We start from the raw sequence: 18,898 nt of genomic DNA on the forward strand, positions 1-18,898 counted from the left end.
GCCAACCCCGACTGACAGGGTCGAGCAGTTTAGAATAAAATCCCACTGGCTTTCGACTGCCTGCCCATTCCTGGGTGAGTACCCCATATGCTGTTTGATCAGAGGTGTTTACAAATAACTGAAATGGTCTCTCCAAGTCTGGGAGACTGAGTACAGGGGCTTGAATTCAAGCATGTCTGACCTTTTCAAAACTTTTGTCATCCTCCTCTGCCCATTTCAGGCGATTACTGGTAAGTTTTTTATATAGAATTTTCACTTTCTCACTAAATCCCACTATTCATTGATGACTGTATCCCAGCAGTCCCAACATTTTCCTCACTTCTTTTTTAGTCTTTGGAGTCCTAGGCTTAGTATTCCAGAGACTTTGTTAGGATCCAATTTCTTTTTCCCTTTACTTAACCAATGTCCTAAATATTCTACTTCTGGTTCTGTGAATTGCAATTTAGCTTTGCATACCTTCAAACCCCGTTGTCCCAAAAAGTTTCAAAGTCATATAGTCCCATTTCTAGTAGACTTCTGGTCTTTTTTCTGCAATTAATAGATCGTCTACATATTGTAACCATTTCACCCCTTCTAGTAGCTCAAAAGATTGCATCAGTTCTTCTAGGCCTTGTCCAAAGACATTGGGGGATTCTGTAAAGCCCTGAGGCAATAGTGTCCAACGCAGTTGTTGTTTCCTGCCCTTATCAGGATCTTCCCATTCAAAGGCAAAGCAATCTCTGCTACTTTCCTCTAACGGGCATGCCCAGAAGGCATCTTTTAGATCTATTACACTATACCAAGTGTAGTCAGGGGACAGCTGGCTTAAGAGAGTGTAAGGGTTTGCTACTACAGGAAATTTGGTAACAGTTCGCTGATTTATAGCCCTCAAATCCTGTACCAATCTGTAATTCCCGTCTGTCTTTTTGACAGGCAGAATAGGAGTATTATGTGGGGACATGCATGGTTCTGAAGCCTCTTGTGGCAAAAGGTTTTCTGTGACAGGCTGAAGGCCCGAGCTCCCTTCTACTGATATTGGATATTGACAAACTCGGATTGGCAAATCAGGATCAGTGATTGTCACTTTGATAGGTTTCATTTTTAACTTCCCTATTTCCCCAGGGGTGTACCACACCTCAGGACATATTTGTTCCTCATGTTTTTGGTTAAGGCATAAATTTTAAGTTACCCTCGGGATACTTCAATTTTCAAATCCAATGCTATTATTTAATCCTTCCCCAATAAATTATTTTTTGTCTCTGACAGTAACAGCAGATCATTTAATCCAATTTTGCTTTGGGTCTCAATGTATACATTTTTAATAACAAGGATCCGAAACGGCTTACCCGGCATTTTCTTAAGGGGGTCCCAGGTGGTTCTCAGAGGGCTCCGGGGGATCGCAGCGGGGATCCAGAGGGATCCAGAGGAATTCTGTGGAATTCCGACGTCCCCTCCCCCACCGCGCTCCCTCGGTTTCTTTCTTTTCCTCGTCCAAACCTGAGATACTGAGATCTACCCGGCGACCGATGACGTCACTGAGATAGCGGGCTGCCATTGGCGGAAAGGAAATATCGGCGCCAATGGCGTGGCCGGCGGCGGCTCTGGGGGCGGGGCCAGTGCTGGGGACAGGTCCGCAGCGGAGCAGCGCGATGGCTCCAGCGCTGGGTCTGGGGCTGCTCTTGGGGCTCCTGGGGCTCCTCTGGGATCCGGGGGACGCGACGAAAGGTGAGCGGGACCCCTGAAATCGCGACCACTCTGTACACCCTCCCACCGGTATCCCCATTTTGGGTCCTGTGACCCCCCCATCCCATTCCCTAGCACCAGGACCTCCCTGTACCCCCTCATCTGGCACCGGGACCCCGCTGAAACTCCATTGCTGAGGATCAGGATCCCTTTGAACCCCGAATCGCGGACCGGGAACCCCCCTGAACTTCCCATATCGGGCACCGCGACCCCCCAAACCTTCATTCCCGGGTACGGGAAACCCCTCCATAGCCCATTTTGGGTCCTGTGACCCCCCCCAAGCCCTTCCTCGGCGCTAGGATCCCCTGTACCCCCATTTCTGGGCACGGGGACTCCGTTGAGCACCAATTTCCGGCCACCGGGACCCCCCTGTAGTCCCTTATCTGGCACCGGGACCACCCTGAACCCCCATTCCTGGGCACCCCTGAATCTCCATTTCCGGCCTTGGGACCCCCCTGCTCCTCCTTTTCCGGCATCCCGCTTTTCCCAGACCGCAGATCCGCTTTTTTCCTTGACCTTTGGACCCTCTGGATCTCCCAGCTTTCTGTGTCCTCCCTGTTTTCCACTCCCGCCGCTTCCCGAAACGGAGTCCAAGAGGTCCCCGGCGTCCCAGGGGTCTCAGGGGGGTCGCAGCGGGGATCCAATGGGATCCAGATGAACTCCCTGGAATTCCCCCTTTCCCGCATCCCCTCCCCCACCGCTCTCCCTCGGTCTCTTTCCCGTCTCCCAGCCTGCGCCTCCGGGATCCGCTCGCCTCTCCCATCCCCAGACCCCCCTTTCCCGTGACCCAGGGACCCCCTGAACCCCCATTCCTGCCTTTCCCAGCTCCCAGACCCCGCTTTCCCGCAACACCCGGGACCCCTGGACCACTTTCCTGGGCACAGGGACATCCTGGATTCCCGATCCCTCCTCTCCCAGTCCCTTCCTTGACCTTGGACCCTTCCAAGGCTCTCTACATTCCGCTTCCTGCCCCCCCAGTCTCTGCGTCCCCTCAGTTTTCCACGCCCTGCTTGTCCTGTGGTAGGTCCCAGGGAGTCGGGGGGGGGCCTGGGGGGTCGTGGAGGGTCCCGGGGGGATTCTGGGCTCTGGGCACCCCCTGAATTTTTAATCCTGAGCACTGGTGCCCCCTGCCTTTCCTTATCCAATCCCCCCTGCACCCCCTTTCCCATCCATCCTGCCTTTCCTATTTCCAGACTCCCCCTTTCCTTGACCCTGAGACCCCCTGGACATTGATTCCTACTTTTCTCCGCCCCCCAGGCCTCCTTTCCCTCTGCATCAAGGACCCCTGAGCTCCCCATTCCAGCTGTCCCAGGTCTCCCCACCTTGTGACCCCTTTTTCCTTGGCTGGGGACCCCTGGACCCCCTTTCCTGGGCACAGGGATCTCCTGCAACCCCCATCCCATCTCTCCTAAACTTTGTATCCCCCTTTCCTGGGCACAGGGATACCCTGGAACCCCATCCCACCTCTCCCAGTTCTTGTATCTCCCTTTCCTTGGCACAGGGAGTCCCCTGAGCCCCCATTGCTGGACACTGGGGCCCCATGCACCCCATTCCCGGCTCTCCCAGTTCCTCTTTCATTAATCCATGACCCCCTCAACCCCCCCAAATCTCCGTGTCCCTCCAGTTCTCCACTCCCTGCGCTTCCTGTCTGTGGGGGTGTCGGAGCCCAGCCCGGGGATCCCCCAGTTCATGTCCATGGGGTACCTGGATGGGATCCCCTTCACACGCTATGACAGCGAGCGGGGCCGGATGGAGCCGCTGACACAGTGGATGAAGGATGGAGCCGATCCGGAATATTGGGATAGCCAGACCGAGTTCTATGAGAGGGGCCAGCACGTGACTACCGGGAACCTGGAGACATTGCAGGACCGATACAACCAGAGCAGGGGTGAGTGGGGGGATCTGTGGGGCTGGGATGAGATTTATGGGATTTGGCTGTGGATTCACAGGGTGCCAAAGGGGCTGAGATGGGGATACATCCATTAAGCTGGTATGGGATATCTTGTGATCCATGGGTTGGGATGTGGATCCATGGGGCTGGGATGAGGCTCTGTGGGTCTCCATCAGACTCTGGGGCTCCATAGGGTTGGAATGGGGCTCTGTGGGGATAGGAGACAATTCCATGGTTCTCTGTGGGTACAATCCCTGCAGGTCTCCACACATTGTTGCGAGTTACCGGCTGTGATCTCCTGTCCGACGGGAGTGTCCGTGGATCCTACCGGAGTGGCTACGATGGGCAAGATTTCATCTCCTTTGACCTGGGATCTGGGAGATTTGTGACGGCCAACAGCGCTGCTGAGGTCACCAGGAGGTACTGGGAACATGAAAATTATGCTAAGAGTTTGACGAATACCCTGGAGCACGAATGTCCAGAATGGCTGCAGAAATACGTCGGATATGGGCAGAAGGAGCTGGACCACAAAGGTGGGAGCAGAATTCCTGTGGGAATGTGGGATTTGGGAATGGAGAACTTGGGAACATGGTAATTCCTGTGAGAATTCCATGTGCAGATCTCGTCCCTGTTCTATTCTAGTGGGAATTGCATGGGCAGGTCTCACCCCTGTCCCATTCGCATGGAATTCCATGGGCAGGTCTCATCCTCATCCCATTCCCATAGAATTCTGACACAGTTCCCCTTTGCCCACTCAAGCTAGGGTCGCCCTGCTAGCTCCAAGACGAGCCTGTGCCGAGAGTGGCCTTTTCCTAGGATCCTGGGAACCCGAGATAAAGGTAGAGCTCCAAGCTCTTGCTGCGATGATACCGGTCCAAGGGAAGGAAAAGAGCGCAGGAGAGTCCTTTTGTAATTCCAGGATAGGATTTATTGGAGAGGAATAGAGAACCAACCACGGTCACGGAGGAGGAACCACAGAAGGCAGGGAACACAGACTTGCAGAAACTTAAATAGGGGCCCTCCCCCATGGGAGGGTACAATACAGCAACCAACCGCTACAGCTTAGGGGTGTGACATAAGGCGGGACTAAGTTTACATACAACCAATAGAGGAAAACATAGGCGGAGACTATAATGCAACATCGAATCATGTACCAAGAAGGGGGTGACTGATACAGAACATGCTGGAAAGATAGGAGGGGCCAAGGGGGATTGACAGCCATGTGGGTTGGGGCTAGGGTGACGAGCAGGGAAGAATCTGGAATATAGGAGGGGTTTGGGGAGGATGGACATGGGTAGAGGCAGGAAGGGGAGAATCCAAAACATATCAAACTGGGGGTGTAACATAGGAGTGAACCATTGTAGAACTAAGTACAAACCAATTAACACAATATAAAACCAGGCACTGTGACAATTTCATGGGCAGGTCTCACCCCCATCACGTTCCCATTGAATTCCATTGGCAGATCTCTCCCTCATCCCATTCTAGGGGGAATTCCATGGGCAGATCTCGCCCCCATCCCATTCCAGTGGGAATTCCAGGGGCAGATCTCATCCCCATCCTATTCCAGTGGGAATTCCAGGGGCAGATCGCCCCCCCATCCCATTCCCATGGAATTCCATGGATGTCTCTCACCGTAATCCCATTCCAGAGCCCCCTGATGTCCATGTGTCTGGAAAAGAGGAACACGGGACGCTGATCTTGTCCTGCCACGCGTACGGATTCTACCCCAGCTCCATCGCAGTCAACTGGATGAAGGGGGATGAAATCTGGGATCAGGAGACGGAGTGGGGCGGGATCGTTCCCAACAGCGACGGCACCTTCCACACCTGGGCCAGGATCGAGGCGCGGCCGGAGGAGCGGGAGCAGTACCGGTGCCGGGTGGAGCATCCTGGAATGTTGGAGCCTGGGATCTACGCTTGGGGTGAGGCTGGGAATGTGGAATGTGGGAATTGGGAATTTGGAATGCCCAAATGGGGATTCCCCTCCCCCTGCTCACCATCCCTCGTTTCCCAGAGCCAACATCTGGCAGGAATCTCACTGTGGTGGTCGCTGTGTCCATCATCACTGCCGTCCTCATCCTCATTGTCCTCATTGGATTCATTGTCTGGAAGCGCCAATCCGGTAACACAGGATGGGGGTCGGGAAGGGGCATGGATCCACCTGGCACTGTTCTGGGAATCCTGTGCCACCAACGCTGATCCTTCTGTTTTTCCACAGGGAGGAGGGACAGGAATGAATACAGCATGGCAGCCAGTGAGTACCAGTGGTGGATCCAGCTCTGGATCCCCTCTGTGCAGATCTCAGGATGGATCCTGGGGTTAATCCTGGTGTGTGATCAGTGCTAGAATCTCATGGATCTTCTCTTTCTGCAGGAAATGATGTGGGAACAACAGCTTGACCACAGGTATGGAGCGGGATGAGGGTGGGATTCCAGAGAGGGATCGGGGCAGGATTGGACTGATTGGGATCAGGGAGGGATTCTGGATCAGAGCAGGGGTCCAGAGCAGGATCAGATGGAATTGTGGAGTGGGATCACAGCTGGATTCTGGAGCGGGATCAGGTGGGATGGATGGGGTAGGATTGGTGCAGGGTGGATGGGGCAGGATTTGTGTGAGATGGATGGGGCAGGATTGGTTGGAATTCCAGAGAGGGATTGGGACAGGATGGGTGGGGCGGGATTACGTGGAATGGATGGAACAGGATTGGTGTGGGATGGATGAAGTGGGATCAGGGAGGTGTTCCAGAGCAGGATCAGTTGGATGGATGGAGCAAGTTTGAGGCAGGATCAGGTGGAATTCCAGAGCAGCTCCCGCTCTCCATGGGCTCCAGCAAGGTCCATCCTGCGGGATGGGGACAGGGACAGGGTGACACCGTGACCCTCTCTCATCCCGGCAGGAATCACTGCCTGAGCAATCCCCAGAGCTGGATCCAGCCCCTTCCTGTGGTAGTCGATTTGGCTGAGATGGACTGGGATTTAGCCCAAATTCCCTATAAAGAAAGCACAAATTTAAGACCTTGGGAGGCAGGCTGTTAAAAAGCAAGGCCTTAGACATTAGGTCTGGCCCCTGCCCTGCAGATGCAGAGGCTTTAGCCTAAAACCATGGGCTTTGTAAGGACATGTCAGGCATGCCTAGGCACGTCCCTAATTCTCATCTGTCTTTGGACCTTTGCCCTCGGGTATCCCTGTGTATATCCCTCCCCCTGGTCTTTGGATGCAGCCTCTCAGATCACATGTTCAAAGATGGATGAAAAGGATATCACAGGCACACCATCATTCCCATTCCGCTTATTATTATTATTATTATTATTATTATTATTATTATTATTAGCCACGCTGTAACCCGGTCAGGCTGGTGAAGTTGCCACAAAGGGAAAAACCCCCATTGCATTACAACAGGCAGCCATATCAGATTCCATGTGTTCCAGGTTAAATTCACATGAAGGGGAAACTGGATTTACAGAGATATCTAATGGCTTTAGGTTCCATGTTGCAGAAGCTCCAGAATTACATCCTGCTATCCAGACCCATAGGACTGGACACACCTGCACATCCCTTCCAGCCTAGACACTGGGTCTATGCGAAGTGGTGGGACAGTGATCCTCTACAAGCCAAGTGGAGAGGACCATTCCAAGTCCTGCCGACCACCCTCACCTCAGTCAAAGTTGCTGGCAAAGGACCCTGGATTCACTGCTCCAGAGTTAAGGGTTCTGCTCCTGAAACAACTGAAAATACAGAGACTGATGCAGATAAAAATATGTTTTAAATTATTCCTCTTCTGTGCCTAAAGAACTGTTTGTAATAATCAGGATTCGTCTTTGCATGATAGCCAACTGTGCAAGACATTACTACAGTTAGATATTTACTGTTAGATATTTATATATTATTAGATATTTATCTGTTGTTAGATGTTTACTGTTGTTTGATATTTGTCTATTAGATATTTATTTACTGTTAGATATTTACTGTTGTTACATATTTATCTATTTATTGGGGGTTAGGTTTCTTTTCTTTTGTTCCTTCTTACCTATAGAATTTTTCCCATGAATTGCTAGAAAATTCTAACTGCAGCTACTTGTTGGTGCTTGAGAAAACAAAAGGTTGGCCTGGCCCAGGTAAAAAGGAGGGCGGGGGTGGGCAGCTACTCAAGGCTTTGGGTTTTGGAAGACACGTTTGGAGCTGCTGTTGCTTAAGGAGAGGAAGTCCCCATGACCCAGCACAGAGCTGCTGCTCCTTCTCCTCTGGGGTGAGCCTCTGCTCGTAAGAGCAGCCACTGACCTAAGGCCTTATTAACCCCTTCCTCACTAAAAGAGGCACCGATCACCCTCTGCTCACACCCAGCTGCCGCTGCCCGCTGCTCCTTCAGCGCTGCTCTGAGTTTCTCTGCGCTGAAGCCCCGCCCTGCCCTGCCCTGCTGGGACGTCCTGAGGTTCCAACTCCTGCCGAAAAATTGCCTGATACATCTCGTCCACGAGCCCAAGATCTTTTGTTCATTCCTGCTGTTCTAGCTTAGTGCTTTTCAGTCCTGCAGGGGCACTGGGATTGACTGCCCCAGGGCTTTGAGAAGCAAATCCTCTCCTCCATCCTTTCCCATCTCGGCCAGAAATGCTGTCACAGGCTCCCTGGTTCTGTTTGTTATTAATTCCATAGTTGTTGTTTTCTTGCCTTGTTATACATACCAGTAAGAAACTGTTATTCCTATCTCATATCTTCGATTAAAACCCCCTTAATTTCAAAATTATAATAATTCAGAGGGAGGGGGTTTACATTCTCTAGTCCGAGGGAGAGTCCTGCCTTCCCTAGCAAACACATGTCTTTCAAACTGAAAGAAATTTTGGTGCCCAACATTCTCTGCGGAGAACTTTGTTTGTGTTTCCAGGCCAATGGCGGCTCGGGCCCGGGCCCGTTCCCGTTCCAGGGCTGTTCCTCATCTCCGCCTTTGCCCTCCCACAGCCCGGGGGGCCCTGAGAGCGCGGGCCGAGGCTGGGCCGTGTGCAGAGCCCGGCCCTCGCTGCCATTGGCTGATTGTGCCAATGTCACTCCTGGTTGTCGCGCGCTGATTGGGCAGAGCGGGGACAAGCCCCGCCCATGAGGTGGGGTGCAGCAAAGGCGCCATTGTCGGACAGTTTGTGTGGGCCCGGCAGCGGCGGCAGCTGCCCAAGTCCGGTGAAGCCGCGGTGGAGCTCGGAGGCGGCCCCAGCGCAGGTGGGAGCCGCGCTCGGTTGTGCGGGGGCTCGGGGCTCGCTGCGGGCCTCGGGGGCGGCAGGGGGCTCTGGCGGGTTGGTTGTGCCGGTGCCGGCCCGTGTTGGCGCTGGGCTGAGGGCGCTGCGGGAGCGGCTGCCCGCGGTCTCCTTCCCGCTGGGGCCTCGGCAGGAGCCGGTGCCGGAGCAGCGCTGGCTCGTCCCGGTTGCTGTGGGTGGCACAGAGGTGTCTGCCCTGTGCCCGGGGCTGTGCGGGAAAATTCCCGTGGCCAGAGGTTTGTGTGCATAAAGGAGACAGAGGAGTCCTGTAAAAGTGACTTTATTGATGAACAAAGAGAGAGGCCATGCGGCATTTGCCATGCGGTCTCTCCAGTTGTTGTAGTACGCAGTCTCCTTTTTATTCTCATTTTCCCGGCTGCATTCCCCCTCTCCCTTTCGCCACCGACTGAGGTACTTTGAAGGCTCAGACTTCCCGATCCGACTACTGCATGTCCTCGTTAATATGTACCTCTCCTTTTGTATAACATCCGATATTCATGGCTTTGTTAAGTGTTTCTCCTTCTCGAAGGTCAGGCACTGAGCAGGATCTTGGCTGAGCAGCTGTCTCTGGAAATTAGTAACTTTTTCTGAAGATGATGGTTTCTCCCGTTACTTCCTTTTATACAAATCCCTGGCCCTATCTCCAGGCATATTCATCTTACTCTACTCAAATACTCTTCTTATTTTCTCAGTAATTATCTTTACTGACTTTAATGTCCATTGGCTTAGTCTCTTTTCCTGGATCCTCATTGGTTTGGGATTATTCTCAGTGACCTCACTGCCTGTCCTTTTGTAGCCGTTTCTGGATCAGGAGGCCTGGCTGCCACCTGCATCCCCTTGCTCACCTGCTGAATGAGCTGTGCTCAGCAAGGTGTCGTGCATGGTAAAAAGAAGAGTTGCTGCAGCACATCAGAGGAGGAACAGCATTCGTTTAACCCATGGAACCCCAAAAGCTTGTCTAATTCTCATCCTTTCTACATTTCTACCAGAATATGAGCTACTTTCTACTTTCATTTGTTATCTATTTCACCAGTTTTCCGTTATTATCTGTTTGCAAATAGCAGTTTGAATAATCTAATTTTCCACAAATGTCGCCCTCATCTTTGGCGTGGTTTGGTTGTCATGAAGGTCAGGAGCTGGGTCTGCCTGCTTCATTATTATTTCGAGGACATCTTGTCATCTAGTCCTGTAGTTCGAATGATAAATGGGTATTTTCCCCAGCAGTGTTAATCTGTGTTGCTAAAGCTCTTCTGACTGCCTGGAACCAAAGGTTCTCTTCCAGAGCAGGCATTGCGTGACTCACATGTGGCCCCCAAAATCTGCTTTTTACTTGATATCTTTAGTGTTAGAGAGTCAAGGCATTACTTGATTCTGGGCAGGATGTGCAACAGAAATAATTTCATCCACACATAAGTGCCCGGGTGTGCAGAGAAAATCATTCCATGACACGTGAGTTTTACTGGATTTTTCCTGAACTTTATACAGTCTTAAACCCTTTGGAATCCGTTGGTTTAGTGTTCATTGCTTCTAAGTTGGATAGTTCTTAATATCTGGTATCCTATTGGCCCCGTATTACTTTTCCTCTGATGTTAATTAGGTCCACATTCCTGGATTTCCTTCTCAGCCTATTCCAGACCAGGTGCCTCCATGTATGCCGGGGGCAGTGTCTGGGGTGGGTGTTCCTTGATGTTTGCTGATGTTTCCTTGATGTTTGTTAGCCTTGTGGGTATCTTTTGGGCTATTCCCAGTCTGTTGAGATATTAAACTCACGTTCATTTAGTGTAACATCCCTTTAAAAACACACTTAATAATTCCTTTCTCCAAGACAAATGCAAATCAAGCCTGCCTAGAGAAATAATTCTGAAAACATTTTTCAACTTGGTGTATTTTCTGACCATGGAATCCCCGGCAGCCCAGTGTGTGAGTGTAACTGAGGGGCAGAGTGGAATTGTGCCGTTGTCTTCCCCAGCAGCTGTGGCAGTGCAGGCACAGAAAGCAGCGAAGCTCCAGCAGTGGCAGCAAGGATTGGCCCCAGTGTGTGGAGATGCCAAAGGAGGGTGCCCAGGCAGAGGATTTCAGCAGAGGATCTGTGGGCAGGCCCAGGGGCTTGGCCCGATGTGGAGCCCTGGCTGCTGCTGCGTTGCCTTCAGTGCAGGGTCAGTGGTGCCCTCCCATGCTGCTCCTGCAGCCGGGAATTCCAAATCTCCGGGGCTTGAGAGCCCCTGAGCCCAGGGTGAGGGGTCCCCCCGTGTTGAGCTGTGCTGGCGGCTGTTTCTGTGCTCAGGGACTCTTGGAATGGGCCACGGCACTTGGCCACCAGTGGTGCTTCTTTGCACTCCTTAGGCAGGACCCGATGTCCTGGTTGGATGTTGTGAACAGCAAAGTGCCAAGGCAGGCTCTGTGCCAGCCCAGCTTCCTGTGGCAGAGATTTCCCAAGAGACAGGATTCTGGCCACAGACTGCTTGAAATATACATCCCTTATCTCCACCCTGCACTAGGTGGAGAATTACCAGGGCAATGAATTGCAAAGATCACTTCCAAGGGAGATAATTGAATATCTGCCCTGGGTCTGGCTCTTATTCTTGCCCAAGCCAATGGCAAAAGCTGTATCCATTGCATCTTGGTTTCTATCACCAGCTTCCAAAGGAGTTTCTTTATTTCCCTGTTTGTTCTTTCTACCTGCCCAGAGCTCTGGGGGTGCAAGGGCTTGTGGAGGTCCCATTGTATTCCTAAAGCAGCCATAACCCCCTGAAGGATCTTTGCTGTAAAATGAGTTCCCCATCTGAGAGTCTGTTTTTTCCACAATCCTTTATCTTGGAGTTGTTTTAGAAATACCTTAATAAACGATCCAGTGATTGCTGAAGAGTGTCACAGTGTTAGCTGGCTTACACTGGGCAGTGAATTTGGCCTCTGCTAAGAGAAGTGGCCTGGCCTAATAGACAGGCCCCCAGAGAGCAGAGATAGGCTGGAACTCATTGGGTTACATCCTTGTCTGTCTTCAATTCTGTCCTAAGCTGCAGGGGCTATTGCTCAGAGGGCTGAGCAGCCTAAACTTGGAACCAATCACAGGCGCTTACCTGGGAACATTAAGAAAGATATTTAAGAAAAAGTCAGAAAAATAAAGAGGACTTTTACATAAGGATCAGAGAGTGCTGTGTTTTCTCTCTCAAGTACAGCAGCAGTCGACTCAACAGAAGAAGTCAGAATAGCTTTTTTCACCCTGTTAGCTGCCATGCTGTCACCAGCAGATATTTGAGCCTTCCTGCTCAGGGCATTTCAGTGCCAGGCTCTTCCAAGCACACCCAGCTCTGCCGGTTGAGCTGACCATGCAGGTGGAAAACTTAGCTTGGTTTAATTCCCTTTCCTTCATCAGAGCGTGTCTTGGAGCTCTTTTCCCTTCTCCTGCCCTTGCAGACCCATCCATAAACACATTTTGTCCCTCAGGCCAGGGAATTTCTCCTAAATCCCTCCCAGCCTGACTCTGGAGCTCTGTCACTTGAATGCAGTCATGGGTTTCTTCCCAGCCCCCTGTGCAGGCTGTTCAAACAGGAGTCTAGGATAAACCCTTCCCCTGTCCTCAATTCTAAATCCTCCTGTGCCACTGAACAAGTTTCATTCTGTAATCACCGAGCACTGCTCATCCATGTAGAGGCTCCTTTGGTTATCAAAGCTTTCACTTGGTGCCAGACTTGAACAACAGGAGATCTCCTGCCATCAGTTTTTGGGCCTCAGGTCCCATTAAAGCTGTGGCTGCACAATTCTGCAGACAATGAGGCCACTCTGGCCACTGAGCTAAACATTTTAGCACAAGAATTCCTTTGGCATGGCCCTGTTTAACATCCATATACAATTCAAATTTTTTTTTTCTGAGTCTGATAGAGCCATGGCTGCAGCATCAATCATTTGTTTATTTCGTTTTCTTAAGTTTTGTTCCATTTCTTGTATCCATACCACAGCATTGAGGCTATCTGGTGTTAAAAAGTCACAAAGTGTTCTGGCTAGAACAGAGAATCCTCAATCCAGATCCTGCAATTTCCGATTAATCGTCATACTTCTTGCAACTCCTTTTTAATCCTGGGTTATTTCTGAGCTTCCCTGGTCTCTCTCTGAGTCAATACACCAGAAACCTGCAGTCAAAATATGTCCCAAATATTTAACCTTTTTTTCCACCATTTGCGCTTTTTTTTTTTTTTCAAATATTTAAAGATGCTGTTTAGCCTGAACATTCAGCCATTTCACAGAGGCTTCTTCTACCACTCCTTGTCCTCCTGATTCGATCAAGTCATCCACATCCTGCATTAACCCAATCCCTGGGGGTGGGGTAAATTCTTGTGATATTTTCTGCAAGTCTTGCCTGAATAAGGCTGGTGCTTCCGTGCATCCCTGCAGAAGGACCGTCCATGTCTTTTCCATTTTCCCTTCTACCTCTTGTTCCCACCCAAAAGGAAAATCCAGTTTACCATCCTGTGTAAGTGGGCATCCCCAGAAAGCATCTTTGCCATCAAATACTGAATGATGGCGATGTGAGGAGGGCACCTGGTTCAAGATGGTGTAAGGATCTGAGAGCCCCTGGGTGCTTGGGCCTTAATATGCACCCCACTTTTGTATAGCTAGTGATATTCATGGCTCTGTTAAGTGTTTGTTCTTCTTCTGGGAGTTCCTGAATTGAGCAGGACCTTGGCTGAGCAGCAGTCTGTGTGGTCAATTAATAACATTTTCTGACCCTGATGGCTTCTGCTGTCATTTCCTTATGTCCACGTCCCCGGCCCTGTGTCCAAGCGGATTCGCAGCATGTGTTTGTAGAGACACTTTGCTGTTGTTCCTTGCATGGGGGTCCCCCGTTTTGGGGCCATCCCCCCTGGAGCAGGGTGTCCCGGCTTGGTGCAGCCCCGCCCCTCGGGCAGCGCTGAGCCAATGAGAGCGCGCGGCGGTGATGACGCAGCAGTGTCCAGGCAGAGCCGCAGCTCCCAGCGTTGCCCACCTGGAGCCACCTGCGCCCGGCCCGGGCCCCAGCGCCCCCCTGGAGGGGAATTTGGGGAGGTGGGAGGGGGGGAGCGCCAAGGCCGGGCCCCCCCGCGCTGTGGTGGCGGCAGCGGCTGCAGTGGGGAGCGAGTGCGGGCGGGAGCGGCCGAGAGCCCAGCGCTGCCCCAGCCCGAGCTGCCCCAGCTCCATCGCTGCCCCTGCGCTGGGATGCTGTGGGTTTGGGGGGAAGAGGGAGCCGGCAGTGGGTGCTGGGCCTGGGGGCAGCAGGAGAAGGGAAGGAGATGCAGGGTTGAAGAACAACATGATCAAATGATGCATGTGGGAGGAGGAGGTGGGATTGTGCAGGAGAAGGAGGAATAGTAGGAAGAGGAGTGTGAGGGGCAGTAGGGACACAGGATGAGGACGAGGAGTAGCAGAAACAGGAAACATCACAAGGTTCCACCCCTCCCTGTATCTGCAGGCCCTCCCAGCCCCAGGAGTGTTGCACCTCCTGACGTGCCACAGGTGATGAGGGAGAAGGATCCATGATTTTCACAGGGGTAAATCTTGGTGTTTCTGAGCTTTATTGGGTTAAATGTTGGGGCTGAGGTTTTTCTGTGGGTGCTGAATCTTCATATTTTTTTCCTCGATTACAATGTAAAATGTGCCCAAAAGTATGTATTCTATCACCATCTGTTGAAGCCAGCTGGGGTAGGGATCCTTATCTCCGAGGGAGATATCCTCTGTCAAAGGGCCATATGCTAGAAAACAGGTGGGGGAGTGTTCTTTATCTTTCCTTCCATCCATCCTTCCTCCAGGACGATATCAGGTATCTTCTGTTAATGGGCCATTGAGTTCAATACATAACTGATAAAATCACATCATCCCATTTTGAGATTGTGCACCCAGGGGGAGGAGCCAAACATTTTGTACCTAGATTCAAACTGAGATTTGGAACACCAAATCATCCCTTACCCACTGGTTTCCAGAGGACAAGAGCTACCAGACCTTTCTACAGGATCACTACTACAACAAGACCACGTCATCTGGACTGCTACCACCACCTTAACTAGAGGGGCGTAAGGTTGTATTCTGACTCTGTCAGTTGTTTTCTTTTGTATTGCATGTTTTATATTTTTTTCTCTTGTTTTTTTCTATAAAATTCTGTTTCTGACTTGGAGTCTCTCACAGGTTTTGCTTTCAAACCAGCCCAATTTTCGAGGGGATTTTGGCTGAATCTTGGTGTTTGGGAGGTTATTACAGACACAAGATGGTCAATGACTTCCAGAGATGAACTTGGGCAAGGAGGAACTCCCGGTTTATGGAGCTCTCTTGTTTTTTCCCCAAACCAGGATTTTTCATTCCCACGGCGTGAGGACATGGAGGAGGCAGAAAAGCCCCGGAGATCCCGCAGGAGGAGGGGCTGCAAACCAAGCACAGGGAGCTGCAAGGAGGAAAGACCCTCCCTGAGCCGGGAAGGCGGCCGGAGATCCAGGCAGAGCTCAGAGCTGGTGGAGAAGCCTCCTGGAGGGGAGAAGCCCCACAAGTGCTTGGAATGTGGGAAGGGTTTCAGCTACCGCTCCAGCATGATCCGGCACCAGCAGATCCACACTGGAGAGAAGCCCTATGAGTGTAGGGAATGTGGGAAGGGATTCAGAGTCAGCTTCCATCTCATCCGGCACCAGCTAATCCACACTGGGGAAAAGCCCTATGAGTGCGGAGAATGTGGGAAGAGCTTCAGCAGCAGCTCCAACCTGATCCGGCACAAGATGATCCATACTGGGGAAAAGCCCTACGAGTGTGGGGAATGTGGGAAGAGCTTCAGCTACAGCTCCAATCTGATCCGGCACCAGCTGATCCACACTGGACAAAAGCCCTACGAGTGTGGGAAATGTGGTAAGGGTTTCAGCAACAGTTCCTACCTGTTGCAGCATCAGTTGAGCCATACAGGGGACAGGCCCTACACATGCTTGGAATGTAGAAAGAGCTTTGCGTGGATGTCCAGCTTAAAAAAACACGAGCACATCCACACCGGGGAGAGGTCCTACGAGTGTCCCAAGTGTGGGAAGAGGTTTCAGACCAGCTCCAATCTCCTCATGCATGAGCGGATTCACACAGAGGAGAGGCCCTTCCGCTGCCCTGACTGCGGGAAAGGATTCAATCTCAACTCCACCCTCACTGTCCACCGGCGCATCCACACTGGGGAGAGGCCCTACGAGTGTCCTGAGTGTGGGAAGAGCTTCTCAAAGAGCTCAACCTTGAGCCGACACCAACGGAGGCACCACTAAGGGAAGCCCTGTGAGTGCCCCGAGTGTGGGAAGAGCTTCGTGCTCTGCTCCAGCTCCATCCCCCATGGGAGGATCGGTGTTGGATGATCCCCAGTGACCCCCGTTGGGCAGAGCCCTGGTGATCCGTGGTCCTGGTTATCCTCGTTGGGTCGGGGGAAGGGGTTGGAGAGATTTCTTTCCCTTCTTATTCTCCTGTGATTTGGTTGGTAATAAATTCCCTCGCTGTGCCCAGGCTCAGTCTGTTGTTCCCCTTCAGGTACTCAGGGTGGGATCTCTCCTGTTCATTCTCTCAACTCCTGGGCCTTTCCTCAGCCAATCAAATAATGTAATTTAGATTCAGCCAATCAGAGAGAGCAGCTCTGTTGACACAGCAGTGTCCAGGCAGATCCACAGCACCCAGTGTTCCCCACCTGGACCCCACCCAGTCACTAACCCCCTGTGGCACTTACACACGTCCTTCCCCAGTCCCTCCACACAATAAACGTGACTGGGGTGAACTGGTAAGCTTTATCGGGAACACTGGGAGCAGCTGGGGAGGGGCAGAGTGGCAGCAGGGCTGGGGGTAACACATGATCCCCCTAAAATTAGTGTGGGGACAAAGCAGAGGTCCTGCCCAAGCCTGATACCACGGGGCAGGGCTGCAGCTGCTGCCAGCTCAGCAGCTCTGTGGGAACAGAAAAGGAGGTGACACCCGAGTGGGGGCCCCACGGGGAGCACACACACTCCAAGAGAGGTGGCACATGATCCCCCCAGGACCCCTGGTCTTAGGCTGCAATACAGGATGGGACAAAAAGTATGTATTCTATCACCATCTGTTGAAATCAGCTGGGGCAGTGATCCTTATCTCTGTGGGAGATATCCTCTGCTAATGGGCCATCTGTTAAAATCAGGTGGAGCAGTGTTCTTTATCTTTTCCAAAGCCCATCCTGCCTTCAGGAAGATATCTTCTGTTAATGGGCTATTGAGTTATACTGTATGACTGATAAAATTACATCATTCCTTCCGTTCCCAATGAATGACTGATAAAATTCCATCATCGCACTGGGAGATGCTCCAGCCAGGGGGAGGAGCCAAGCCTTTCCTACCTAGATAAAAACTGAGATTTGAAACACCAAGGCAGTCTTTCTCCACTGGATTGCAGTGAAAAATTGGATCTTTCAACATCAATACTGGACCTTCAGAGGAGAACTGCACGTTTCTACAGGAGCACTGCTTCAACTGAACCATATCTGTCATCCAGGAGGACTGCAGCCACCATTCAATCAGACTGCTACCAGCACCCTGACTGACACGGTGTCAGGTTGTATTCTGACTGTCAGTGGGTTATTTTTGGGCTTTTACTCTCTGATACTGTATTTCTATTTTAATTTTCCTAGTAAAGAACTGTTATGCCTATTCCCATACCTTTGCCAGAGAGCCTCTTAATTTCAAAATTATAATAATTTGGAGGGTGGGAGTTTAGATTCTCCATTTTAAAAAGAGGCTTCTGCCTTTCTTGGCAGACACCTTCTTTCAAACCAAGATAGATTTTGGTGCCCAACGTGGGGTCTGAGGGCACTGGGAGAAAGAAGGAATAACAGCTCCTGGGTAACCTGTTTTTTTGTGTGCTGGATATAGAAACCTCATTGGGTGGCACCATGTGGTCTAGCTTACTGTGGTTCAGGTGGGACGTGGTCGTGGCTGTATTGCTCCCATTTGCAGGCCCTATAACTAAAGCTACTGTGGCTGTTATCCAGTTTGCTTTATGGGTTAATAAGGTGAGGAATTAATGGATTTTTAACTTCTTTGGAAGGCGGGTACATGGATTCAGGACTATCACACTCTAAATGTGTTATTTGGATTACTTTAACAATGGTACCTACTGTGAGGGAATGACACCAGGGAAGACTTTTCTCCCAACCCTTTACCCAATTTTTTGGGTCTACCCCACCATTTTCTGAAGGGATAAAATGTCCTCTAAATGCTAATGATATCATACAGTGGCTGGTGTTGCTGATATGCCTGTTCTATTTAGCAGTCAGAGATAAGGGAATATTGGCTTGGATAACCACTCTGGTACCTACCCCAGGAAATAGAGATGCTGCTGCAGAGACTGACCCTGCCCTACAGCCTGCCTCAGAAAGGAACCACCCAGACTGGGTGGGCGTTACAGTGAAGGAGATGTGTGAGATGCTGAAGGAGTACCTTTCCCCAGCTGGTGAGAAACCCTCCCCCTGCCTTAGAGGGAGAGTCTGATGGTGCAGCAGTGGAACCCACAGACATTACATCTGTCCAGGTTCCAGCTGAACTGCAAGGGCACTCACAGCCAGCAATAGTCAGCCCTGTGGAAACAAAGAAGTCTAAGATGAAAACAAAGCACCTTGATAATAAGAAAGGAGGGCCCTCACAACCAGCAGGGGAGCCAGAGGTTGAGATCATCACCAAGTCCCTGTCATATGAAAGTCTCTCTAGTCTGTGAAAAGACATTGTATGATGGGGCAGCGAGGCTTTTACAACCTGGTTACTTTGGGTCTGGGACCTTACGGGTACAGGCGTCCAACTGGATGGTCCTGAGGCAAGGAATTTGGGACCCTTGACCCAGGACTCAGGTGTGGACCAGGTATTTGTAAGGGAGCCAGGGCCCTTTTCCCTCTGGAAGTGGCTTTTAATGAGTGTGAGAAAGAGGTCTGTCCACAGAGAGAGAATGCAGGAGCACCACCATAGAATGTGCTGGAAGACCCTTGAGGAAGGGATCCAAGAGCTGAGAGAAGTGGCAGTGCTGGAGGTGCTCTTTGGGAGGGATGGACAACATGAC

General features: G+C 51.3%; 2 protein-coding genes across 3 annotated transcripts; both read left to right on the top strand.

The window, feature by feature from the left end:
* The first annotated feature begins 1,602 nt into the window (after positions 1-1,602).
* Positions 1,603-8,320, top strand: LOC148218192 (class I histocompatibility antigen, F10 alpha chain-like). Of its 2 annotated transcripts, none has more exons than XM_088157916.1 (8): positions 1,603-1,704; positions 3,347-3,610; positions 3,874-4,146; positions 5,265-5,537; positions 5,630-5,737; positions 5,834-5,869; positions 5,989-6,020; positions 7,097-8,320. In XM_088157916.1, exons 1-7 carry the CDS (start codon positions 1,629-1,631, stop codon positions 6,012-6,014), a joined length of 1,056 nt encoding a protein of 351 aa, XP_088014042.1. In that variant the 5' UTR covers positions 1,603-1,628; the 3' UTR covers positions 6,015-6,020; positions 7,097-8,320. The 2 variants fall into 2 exon arrangements, with proteins under 2 accessions (XP_088014042.1, XP_088014043.1); XM_088157917.1 differs by having other exon boundaries at positions 7,111-8,320.
* A 384-nt stretch (positions 8,321-8,704) lies between these two features.
* LOC148218193 (uncharacterized) lies at positions 8,705-17,507 on the top strand. Its single transcript, XM_088157918.1, has 2 exons — positions 8,705-8,819; positions 15,169-17,507. The coding sequence occupies exon 2, from the start codon at positions 15,196-15,198 to the stop codon at positions 16,102-16,104; it is 909 nt and encodes a 302-aa protein (XP_088014044.1). The 5' UTR covers positions 8,705-8,819; positions 15,169-15,195; the 3' UTR covers positions 16,105-17,507.
* Positions 17,508-18,898: the final 1,391 nt, after the last annotated feature.

Source organism: Sturnus vulgaris, unplaced genomic scaffold (genome assembly GCF_052056855.1).
Source record: "Sturnus vulgaris isolate bStuVul1 unplaced genomic scaffold, bStuVul1.hap1 Scaffold_194, whole genome shotgun sequence".
Lineage (NCBI taxonomy): Eukaryota > Metazoa > Chordata > Aves > Passeriformes > Sturnidae > Sturnus > Sturnus vulgaris.